Below are 11,949 nucleotides of genomic sequence, written 5' to 3' on the forward strand. Positions count from 1 at the left end.
AATGTTGTATTTGATAAAAATTGTTTTTCATGAAACGAATGTTTTTCAAAACGTCCTATCCCTTTTTAAGTATAATATTTCTAAAACTGTGGTTTTAAATGACAATTAATTGTCAAAAGTTTGAAGAGTAGTCTGAAACTATAAATGCTTGTTTCAACACACTTCTCGACCCCTTCTTTATTGATATATAAATCTTAAAGCCTATTTGCCAAGTGGAATTAAAAGTGCAGGATGAAGCGAGTAAATAATAAGTAACCATTACGCTAAAAAGTATTGTGAAGTGCCGTGTTAAAGTTGGAAAAATTATTTAAATACATAACTCTACGTTTTCACTCTTTTTTCATCGGCATATTTTAATCCTAATAGCAGTGTAACTGAATAAATTATGCTGGAAACCACCTCATGTGCTTAATATATTACAGAACCTTTTCAATATAAAAGATTCTCTATATGTATGCATCTCTATTTAGAGCCAACTTTCAAGTAGAAAAATTATTAAAAATATTTTATGATATACTAAACGGCCTCATGATTATTACTATCAGAATTCTTATTAATTTAATAATTTAGATGTCCTCGGCACAGTACGCTTATCATCCGTAATAACTTCAAGCTTAATATAATTTTAACTTTAAAAAAGAATATTGAATTAGCCTTTTATTTTTTAAATGAATACGAATATTTGAAAATTTAGACATATTAAGGAATAAAACGAATCTTCTACGATCCAAGGTTTTATTTTTTAACATTAAGGTTAAAAGTAATATATACAACAAAAAAGAATATTTCTAAAAATAAATATTAACCATTTAATGTAAAAAAGAAAAACTTACAATGCTAACAAGCTAGAGAGACTCGAAAACATTTGGGTGCTAATATAGTTAATTTGATTTTCTTGTAAAAGTCTTAATGCAATTATTAATATAAAAGTTTTAAAATAAAATTTATAATAGTAATCATGAAGGCACATGCTTTACTTTCATGAGTATAAGAAATCGGAGTAATATAATATATGAACTTTTTACTTTGAAAAAAATATTAAATTTTCGCACTGATGAAAGATAATTTTGATCAAAGTTTATTTAGTTTCTATTATAAGAAGTTAAAACAATAAATAACAATTATTACTTTTAATTCCCGTTTCGCTATATTCTTCGTGGTGTTATAAAATTATAAGCCGTAAAAGCCGATAGGATAGTTCAGCATTTACAAAAACTCTACGAGCATATTTAGAGTATATTACTAATTTAAAATATAATTTAATAACTTGACATCAATTTCAGGATCATTTGTCTTTCATTTAAGAAAAAAACTGAAGGGACTAAAGCCAATAAGAAATTATGTCTTAAATAATAGATCGATGTAAACTGTTATAGAAAACATACTTATTTGTTATGTCTTTGATAGCCTCAATAATTTAAATTTTTATCTACCTGAATTTAGCTAAAATTATTGCATAAAAACAGTTTTACCATACTAACCTTGCATAGTAAATATTTTAAAACCATCTATATGTTTATTATAAACGTATATAAAAGTCAAGTAGTGAAAACCCTCCAATGTGGAAAGCATAATTCTATCCAAGTCATTGAATGAGAGCTCGCTTTATTTTAAAATAACACCATTTCATAATGATAGTAGTAGGGTAACTCTTACAATTTTTTAAATTAATAGGGTTGCTACTTGTTCATAGTCAGAGAGCTTTAGATTGCAATTGGGTATATTCCTTTTATAATAAATGTTTAATAAATTATATTATTAATAATAATTAAGTATAGAAGCATGTATATATATCCTAGTTAGAAACGTTTTGGCCTAATACAAAACTATTATTCTTAAGTATGTTAGCTAACTTAAAAAAAAAATAAATATTTACCTAGTAACTTCATTTAGAATTTTGATGGTATTAATTGCTCGCCGAAGCAGTTGCAAAAGTTTAACTTTATGCTCAACTATTTTTCTTTAAGATAATTCAGTACTTAGTGCATGGCGCACACATTTACATATACGGTATAACTGCTAAGTGCTTTCTTATGGGGAGAACATCTTTGAGAGCTTTGGGCCTTCCCAGAACGTACAGCAAAAGCAGAACAGGTAAAAGCAAGGCTTTTGACTCTCTCTGCAATAAAAAAAAAATAAGCGCAGTCCTCTCGCTTTACTCTCATATAGGTCACGAAATAGTGCTCCTTTTCTGCTTTATTTTAAGTGGAAATATTTTTTTGTGATAAAGCGTTTAAAGTGTCCGGTAAGAAGTCTTCGTTAAATTAAATAGTAAAGTTTATTCTATACTTAAAATTTATAAAATTTTCTTAGTAAATATAATCTCAAACAAAAAAAGGCTTAAGTAATTATGAATTTTTTTCTTTATACAAGAAAAACAATGCTGATAATTATCACGTTCGACAGTGCTATTTTATTTTTGGGGGAGTACATAAATTTCATATTTTGAATCTTAGAAAAAATTCATTGGTGTTTTAACCACGCACTTGTGCTATAGAATAGAGATATACAGTAAAATTGTAGCCTTCTACTAATTCATAAAATTTTTATAAACTATACACCTTCAGTGAGAAATGCATTATTTATAATAACCTTTACAAATGAAGTTTGCTTACTGTTCTAAGTTTTATTATTTATATAAATAGATTTTTAACTTAAAGGCGCCCTGAAGATGGAAAATTTAACTCAGGTAAATTCTATACAGAAAGACAACTAATTTGATCAGGGTCTCAATGCATCATATTTGGAGAAAAGTATCAGTCTTTTCGTTGTATCTGCTCCAAAAAAACATTTGTTTGGGTTCATCGTAATAAAAGCCATACAACGCAGTACAAAAGAATGGCTAGCTATTCAGGAGAATAACAATATTTTTAAAGGCAAACAGTACTAATAAAATTTACCGCTAATTTAAGAAATTTTAACTTCATTATACAGCAAATGAGTTAACTTATAAAAGGTAAACTGAGAACTTGTTTTGACTATTTTTACCTGAATTCTATGAGGTTACTTTTATTCTGTTAAACTCTTTTGTAAACATGAAACGCATTGAGTTTAATAAAAAACATTTACGCTACGCATCGTTATAATCAATGAGATTTCTATAAGGATTTGTTATGGATTGGTAAAAAGGTGCTAAATTTCGCAAACCATAGAAAGAATATTCAAGACGGTAGCATCGTTGTAAATTATTCAACAATATTTTATTCCACCAAAAAATCTAAATAAAAATTACAAATGCTTTACTATTATTTATATAAACAATATTTATTCTCAATATAAAAGTTTTATAATTAGAAATATATATTGTTTAGGGAAAAAGTGCATATAATAATAATTTAATTTGGCGAAACTTTAATTTTTTTTATGTTACACTCTTTTACTAGTAATTAATAAAAAGTTTTAAAAGAAAAAACTTTTAGTATTATTTTGTAAAAAAATTTAATTAAAGTATACTAAGATTAAAAATTAAGCAGAAAATCTGCATCTGACACTCTTCTTTCATACTATTTATTAATATTATAATAACTATTGATTAAAATATTTATTAAATTAGCATTAATTTATAGTAATAACTTATGTATTGAATAATTAGAATGAGTAAAAATAATGAGTAGAAATAAATGAGATGAATTTAGTTTAGTTCTTATATAACAATTTATTAATTAATAAAATTTTATAAGTTCAATATTCAATAACATTTTATATAACAAATCAAAAAGTACACAAGGTGAATCTAGTTTTTTTCTTGTGTACTATTTATCAATATTATATTGATATATGATTTTTCAATAAAAAACCAAAAAAAAAGATTTTTGGTATTATTACATAATTAAAATTTATTAATTATATAGATCGGTAAACGTAAACTTATGAATTTAATTTATTTCTTTTATAAATATTTAGTAATGTATAGCTATTAAAAAAATTACTTTAAAAAAAAGACCTTTTTTAATATTTAAATTTAAATTCATATAAAATAAATTCTCATAAAGAATTTATAAAAGAATAAATTTGTACACAAATCTCATTTTTTTCTTTTATACTACTTAAATATATAATATTATAATAATTATTAAGGAAAATACTTGAAAAAAAACAGTTTTTTAGTATTATTTATATAATAAAAATAGAGATAAGATTTGTGAAGTAAAAGGTAATTACAAACTCAAGTTTGAGTTAAATTTTTTACACTATATTTATTAATATAACAGTGTAACATCAATTAGAATACTCCAAATAAAGCCTCTTAGTATCAGTTTTATTAAAATATATAAATAGTTATAATAATTAATGAAAACGTGTGAGGGAACTTCATACTTTTGCACTATTTATTTTATTAGACCAAATTATTAGTATAAATCATTGTGTGCTAATAAATAATTTGTAACGTACTAATTTGTCAAACTTTTATAATTGTCACTTACTTTTGTATAGTTTAATAGCATTGAACAACAAGAAAGTTTTTTTTTTAAACTTTTGATGCGTTTTTCCTCACTGCCTATACATAACTCTATAAAGTCATGTGCTTAAAGTTAGATTTGTAAAGTAATAGTTTGCTTATATACTTAACTGTCCCTTACATTATTCTAAATTACAATGGGAAACCAAAAGTTTGCTTTAAAAACTTTTAAGGCGTTTCATTTCAAACGGCATGATAATAGATTACTACTACTTAGCTTATTATAAATTTGTAATGTTTTATGGTAAGTTAATTTAATAAATAGTAATAGTTAATATACTTGATTGTCACTCACATTATCTAATTTAAATAACAATGAACAACGAAAAGTTTATTTTTTAAAATTTTTGAGGCTGTTTTTTCTCTCCTCTTGATAATAGTTTAATTACTAAATGATTTGTTTTGTATGCTAATAAGCTGGTTTGTAAAAATTAATAACATAATCTTCGTTAACAGTGTTATAGCTTGTTTTCTACCAAAAAGTTTTGATAGCTCAAGTTTTTTAGATATATTAAATTAGCAAAGAGAGTCATTAATTTTTATGTTTCAGTTAATTCTTTTAATTTCCAATAAATTTTTTTTCTTACTTATGCTAGTTATGGGTAAATTAATTTATTACAAACCGTTTTATGGGCTCATGTGCTGGTTTTGGGTATAGTAATTTTTTTATTTATTAATTTAGCCACTTCCAGCTTGTTCCCTTTGGTTTTTTCTTAATATAATAGACAATTTTTTGTATATTCGTTAAAGTTAATTACTTTTTTTTAGTTTACACGCTACCGATAAGTTAACTTAATAAGAAATTCAAGTGTACTAATAAATTTGGTTTTCTGTGAAGTAGCAATTATTTAACCTACTTTATTCTATCTTTTCTTTTTAAAAGTTTTGATAGCGCGAGCTCTAGTAATTTTTTTTCTCATAATACAAAAAAAAAACTTTTTTTCTTTTAGCTTTGTTATTTTCGTTCTACTGAATGACTTGAATAAAAAAAGCAAGATTCGGAAAGTACAGTATTTGAATATCTGCAACAGAAGGCACATTTCCTATTTGTTTTAAAAACTTTAATACTTGCAATCGTTGCACGTAAATCAAAATTATTTAATATTTGTCCCCAATTTACACTGCCTCTGACTCTCTTCTCGAGTATAACAGGGGGTAGCATTGTTGGAGAGTGCTCACTCGAAAGGGTTGCTATTACGTGCTCTTTGGCAATATTATAGTCAAAAGTTCATATATCCATATATTATTTTTTATTAAACCTAACCTTTTACCCCGATATATTGAAACGTTTAATGCAATGCAATGCTCTACTAAAAACACCGTTGTACTAAAAGATGATAAAGTAAAAACATATAGTTGACTTATTCTAAGAGTCTCGGAGTAAGGTACAGAAAAATATTAAAAAATCAACTATATTAAAAATTATTATTACATCGCCTTTTATGGTTTATACAGAAAATACCGGCACCATCAAGTAAAAGAGAGCGTAATACGTACTAAATGAGTTTATTTACTATCCCTACCCCACTATAGGGAGATCAGGAGGTAATTTCAGTATTATTGCTCGTGGTGTGAGTAGATCCTGGCTAACTTGATGTTTGGCACTTAGCTTTATTAAAAGCATGAAAGATTTCTAGGCTCCCTTTAAAAGTGCAGTTTCCATTAACATAGCTTAATTCATTGTAGAGCACCCGCGAGCAGCAAAGAAAATTTTGGTCAAGTATTAATTTACTAGTAAATTTTAAAAGGTAATTAAAAAAAAATTTGTAAGACTGCAATACTAAGGAATAGAAAATTACATGCCATGAGGGTACCAGGAAGCCACAAAAGCTTTAGCCCCAATCTCAGTTAAAGGATTTTCTGTAAGATCTCTAATGGTTATGTAAAAGATAAATATTAATAAATACTTAACAGGAGGAACACCTGGAACAACACCGTCGCCCCGATAGGTCTTATTATATAAGCAGTTTTACTAAAATTATTTCTAAAATGCATTTATATTGGTCTTTAATAACCTGACTAGACTGATAAACTGTGCGAAGCCTCGGCTTACGCGGTTTATTTAGATGTTACAAACAGAAAGTTTTTGGAAAAACAATAAATCTAAACGTTTAGAAAACGATTGGAAAAAGTATAACAAGATGTGAAAAGATGCCTTCAAAAGCAACACAACATGATAAGTATATGCAAGAAAGAAGCTATGTAATATGATAAAACGTACAGTAACAAGATCTCTAAAAGTATATAAAAAGATGAGAAGTTCAAAGTTAAGATAAAATGTAAGGTATATTACTACACCTTATTTAAAATTAATGTAAAAAAAGTTCAAATAGGGAGTTCCAGTGGTAGTACTAAAGAAAAACAATGTAATGCATAAAATAGTCAAAGATTGAAGTGAAAATGGGTAGCAAACTTAGTGCAACGTAGCTCCTACGATTGGTTTATTCCTATCTTATATAGTCGCTTCCAAATTAAGGTGCCTTATAAACCGTCCCCAAGAAAAGTAACGAATAGAATAAAAAACTTACAGTTCCGTCAAGGCAATGAGATGGGAAAACGAATCGTCTTCAACTGATTTTATTTTGTTATTCCATAAAGATCTACAATATGTTAATAACATAGTTATAGAATTTAAAAAATACTGAACACGATTATTAAGACTCTTAATAATATTAAAAGGAAGTAACTGTATAATTTTAGTGAGCGGCGAATAATTTATGATTTATTTGAATAACGTAAGTGAACAGAATATTATATAATAAAATATTTTATGATAGGATCATAATTATGGCCTTACAATAAAGTCAAATTACGGAGGCCAGAAAACAATTCTTTGCTGATGAAGGTAAGTTGGTTAGAACCTAAATTCCTTAAAATTTACGTCATTAGTAACATTAGAAGCAAAATTTATAATAAGTATGGTAATAATTAAGCTTAAAATCCATCCATTTGGTCCTTTAATATTAGTGAAAAACAATATATATAGCAAATATGAAAACTCAGAAAAAATTAAATTCTAGCCAAGGAAGAAGACTGTAGTTGAAATAGATTAGCAAGGTAAAATAAAAAAAATTTATCAATTAGCTTATGGAATGACCCACAAGCTTTTTAATAAAAAATAAGAATCTTACAATGTCTTCAAGGCAATGAGGTGAGAAAACAAATCGTCTTTAATTGACTTTAATTTGTTATCTATTAAAGCTCTACAAGTAATATGTTAATAATAGTTATAGAATTTAAAAAAATACTGAACACGAATATTAAGACTCTTAATAATATTACAAGGAAGTAACTATATAATTTATCTAAAAGCTAAATTATAGCTAACGGAGAGAGTTATAGTTGAAAAAGATTAGCAAAATAATGCTGCTTGAATTTATCAATTAGCTCATGGAAGAAAGTTCAGCGTGAGATAATCCACAACATTTTAAGTAAAAATAACAAACGTACAGATCTGTCAAGGCAACAAGATGAGAGAACGAATCGTCTTCAATTGATTTTATTTGACTATTCCATAAAGTTCTACAAGTAATATCTTATAACATAGTTATAGGATTCAAAAATACTGAACACGATTATTAAGGCTCTTAATAGTATTACAAGGAAGTAACTATACAGTTTGTCGAGTAAGTAGTGAACATTTTATGATTGATTCGAGTAGCATGAATGAACAAAATATTATTATATAATAAAATAGTTAATGATAGGATCATAATTATAGCCTTACAATAAAGTCAAATTACGAAGGCCAGAAAACATTCCTTTGCTGATGAAGTTAAGTTGGTTATAACCTAAATTCCTTATAGTTTACGTCAGTAGTTATATTAGAAGTAAAATTAATAAGTACTGTAATAATTAAACTTAAAATCCATCCATTTGGTCCTTTAATATTAGTGAAAAAACAATATATAGCAAATATGAGAACACAGAAAAAATTAAATTCTAGCTAACGAAGGGGGCTGTAGTTGAAATAGGTTAACAAGGTAATGCTGCTTTAATTTATTGATTAGTTTATTGTTATCAAAACAGAAAAATAAAACAAATAAAGTTCACCGTGGGATAATCTACAAGCGTTTAAATTATTAAAATTAAACATACAATATCGTCAAGGCAATGAGATGAGAAAACGAATCATCTTCAATTGATTTTATTTTGTTATTCCATAAAGATCTACAATATGTTAATAAAATAGTTATAGAATTTAAAAATACTGAACACAATTATTAAGACTCTTAATAACATTACAAGTGAGTAACTATATAATTTTATTAAGCGGCGAACACTTTATGATTATTTGTATAACATAAGTGAACAGAATAATATTATAAAATAAAATAGTTAATAGTAGGATCATAATTATGGCCTTACAATAAAGTCAAATTACGAAGGCCAGAAAACATTCCTTTGCTGACGAAGGTAAGTTGGTTAGAACCTAAATTCCTTATAGTTTATGTCAGTAGTAATATAAGAAGAAAAATTAAAAATAAATATGGTTGTTATTAAGCACAAAAATGTATTCATTTGATCTTTTAATATTAGTGAAGAAACAATATATATAGCAAATATGAAAACTCAGAAAAAATTAAATTCTAGCTAAGGAAGAGGGCTGTAGTTGAATAGATTAGCAAGGTACCTCTAAAATTTATAAATTGGCTTATGGGATAACCCCAAGCGTTTTAATAAAGAATAAGAATCATACAATTCAGTCAAGGCAACGAGATGAGAAAACGAATCGTCTTCAATTGATTTTATTTTATTATCCAATAATTTTCTACAAGTAATATGTTACTAACATTGCAATGGGATATGTAAAATACTGAACACGATTATTAAGACTCTTAATAATATTATAAGTAACTATATAAATTATCGAGTAAGCAGCGAACATTTTATGATTGATTCGAGTAGCAGGGGTGAACAGAATATTATTATATAATAAAATATTTTATGATAAGATTATAATTATGGCCTTACAATAAAGTCAAATTAGGGAGTCCAGAAAACATTCCTTTGCTGATGAAAGTTAGTTGGTTAAAACCTAAATTCCTTAAAGTTTACGTCAGTAGTTATACTAGAAAAAAAATTAATTATAAGTATGTTAATAATTAAGCTTAAAATCCATCCATTTGATCCTTTAATATTAGTGAAAAACAATATATATAGCAAATATGAAAACTCAAAAAATTTAGTTCTAGCTAACGAATGAGGCTGTAGTTGAAGTAGATTAGCAAGGCAACGCCTCTAAAATTTACTAACTGGCTTATGGAATAACCCCCAAGCGTTTTAATAAAGAATAAGAATCTTACAGTCTCTTCAAGGCAACGAGATGAGAAAACGAATCGTCTTCAATGGATTTTATATTGTTTTCCCATAAAGATCTACAAGTAATACGTTAATAACAGTGGGAGTATTTAAAAAATACTAAACGATTATGAAGACTTTTAATAGTAGTACAAAAAGTTATATTTTATCTAGTAGTCTATTGATTCTGTAAAGTACGGGGAACAATATATGATTAATTCCATTAGCATGGGTAAACAGAGTATTATTTTATAATAAAATTGCATGATACGATCATAATTAAAAACTTACAAAAAAGTCAAGCTGGAAAGGCCAGCAAACATTTTTTTAGTGATGACGGTAAGGGCGTTATCTTCCAAATTTCTTATGATATATGTCAGGAATAATTATAATATAAACTTGACAATGTATAGTTCTAAGTAAATATACCCTTACAATTCCTTGTTATTATTGGAAAAAATACATTGCTACTAAAAAAACACTTAAATTAAAAAAAATATTATCTAGAGCTTATTTACTTCTACTGTATAGCTTTTTCTTACTTAAAATAAAGATATACTGGAAGTCAAATCTTACATGGACATTACAGCAGTGTTTAAACTCGCTCCCTTCGGTGGAAAAGTATCCAATTTGCACCCTTTTATAAGCCTTTAAAATATGTATGCATTCTCGTAAAGGACGTTATATCAAGTATAATGCTAAAAGTTCTACTGAGTAGATATTTAATTATAGTCAAAAGTATATTATTAATAAGACATTAACTAGGTCTTCTGACTTTAAATTAAGATCATTAATATTCTGGTCTTATGGGTTTTACGTTTACAATGTGTCAGCAATTCGTTAGGCAGACATGGGTACTTACATATTTACATGGTCGGTGTATGCCCGTACACAGCGAGATTCTTGTACATACCACGAATACACCCATCTCCCTTGAAAAATAAATAAGAGTACGGCAAAGAGACAGCCCACACGCTGCATACTGACATTGATTACCACTTTTGACACTAACTTGCTCTTAAATACCTGCAGAATAAGATTGTTTATGTTAATTGATTAAATTTTTGCATTCGTATCTTTATATATTAACGCAATCTATCGCCTCTTCCCTAGTTAATCTGTCAATCGAAAAACGCAAAGTTTCCTAATATGTTTACTTTAATGCTATGAATAATGAAGTAATATTATAAAAAACCTTAGCCAAATAATAAAAAAATTATATTTTACTTATTCATAGCAAAAATACTTTTTTGAGTTTATAACTTCGTTTGTTATGTTGAAGAAGATATAAAGTAATACAGTTTTTATAAAAAAAATAAATAATATTTTTTTTTTTAACTTTTTCTAGTTTTCATGAATATTTATAAAGAGATATTATTTTAACTTATTATTATTTTTTGTACCACTAAAATATACATGTAATATTTTATTTTCATATATATATATAAGTTTTTTACCAGAATTTTATTAGAAAAAATGAAAATAATAAATAAAATATATAAAATTTTTTTTTATTATTATTTAAATATTTTTCATTTTAAATAATCACTTTAATAATGCTTTGACCATAAATTCTTTTAACTTTGTTGTATTTAATGAATATTTGTATTCATTAATTTTAATTTCCGTTATAATTATAAATTTTTATTATAATTAATTTCTTTTTGGGTTATAATAATAATTATATATAGAATTTTTTAAAAAAGTTTATACTTATCACAAAAAATTTCAAAATAATGATATCAAATATAATGAAATACCACATGAAAGTCAAGAACTTTTAAGAATGAAATTATTATATATTTATATTAATATACCATATTTATTTTATATGAAAAAAAAATTATAACAATTTTTATTACCCATGATTTTAACGAGAAATACTGGGAATTATACATAATAAAAGTGAAATATTAGTAATTCCTACTTTTTTTTGAAGAGATGTAGTAAATATAATTTTTTATTTTGATTTCATTAACAAAATGTATACATTTTCTGTAGTTTACTTAATATTTCTATAGGTTTATTATATTAAGTTTTAATAACTTTGTATCAATCATTTATAGTTTATTTTAATAAAAATAATCGTAGCACAGGCTGGGAATACCAGGTGATAATGCTATTTTATATTGAATTCCTTTTTAATTTCACTAAAAATAACTGGATGGATGAGGTTTACGTTGAAATTT

At 25.8% G+C, this 11,949-nt stretch overlaps 1 protein-coding gene across 2 annotated transcripts; it reads right to left on the minus strand.

Annotated features, from left to right (window-relative positions):
* Positions 1–5,951: 5,951 nt before the first annotated feature.
* LOC135121795 (leucine-rich repeat-containing protein 15-like) lies at positions 5,952–10,734 on the minus strand. 2 transcript variants are annotated; one of them, XM_064046077.1, is made up of 15 exons: positions 10,623–10,734; positions 10,337–10,408; positions 10,052–10,123; positions 9,766–9,837; positions 9,434–9,505; positions 9,159–9,230; positions 8,828–8,899; positions 8,558–8,629; positions 8,187–8,258; positions 7,910–7,981; positions 7,591–7,662; positions 7,257–7,328; positions 6,988–7,059; positions 6,259–6,330; positions 5,952–6,190 (listed from the first exon to the last, which is right to left on the minus strand). In XM_064046077.1, coding segments are annotated over exons 1-15 (1,083 nt in total). In that variant the 5' UTR covers positions 10,625–10,734; the 3' UTR covers positions 5,952–6,045. The 2 variants fall into 2 exon arrangements, 1 of the variants encoding a protein (XP_063902147.1); XR_010279124.1 differs by lacking the exon at positions 5,952–6,190 and adding an exon at positions 6,758–6,810 and having other exon boundaries at positions 6,274–6,330; positions 6,873–7,059.
* Between the last annotated feature and the right edge of the window lie 1,215 nt (positions 10,735–11,949).

Source organism: Zophobas morio, unplaced genomic scaffold (genome assembly GCF_036711695.1).
Source record: "Zophobas morio isolate AGI-343-1 ecotype UQ-CSIRO unplaced genomic scaffold, CSIRO_AGI_Zmor_V1 ptg000716l, whole genome shotgun sequence".
Lineage (NCBI taxonomy): Eukaryota > Metazoa > Arthropoda > Insecta > Coleoptera > Tenebrionidae > Zophobas > Zophobas morio.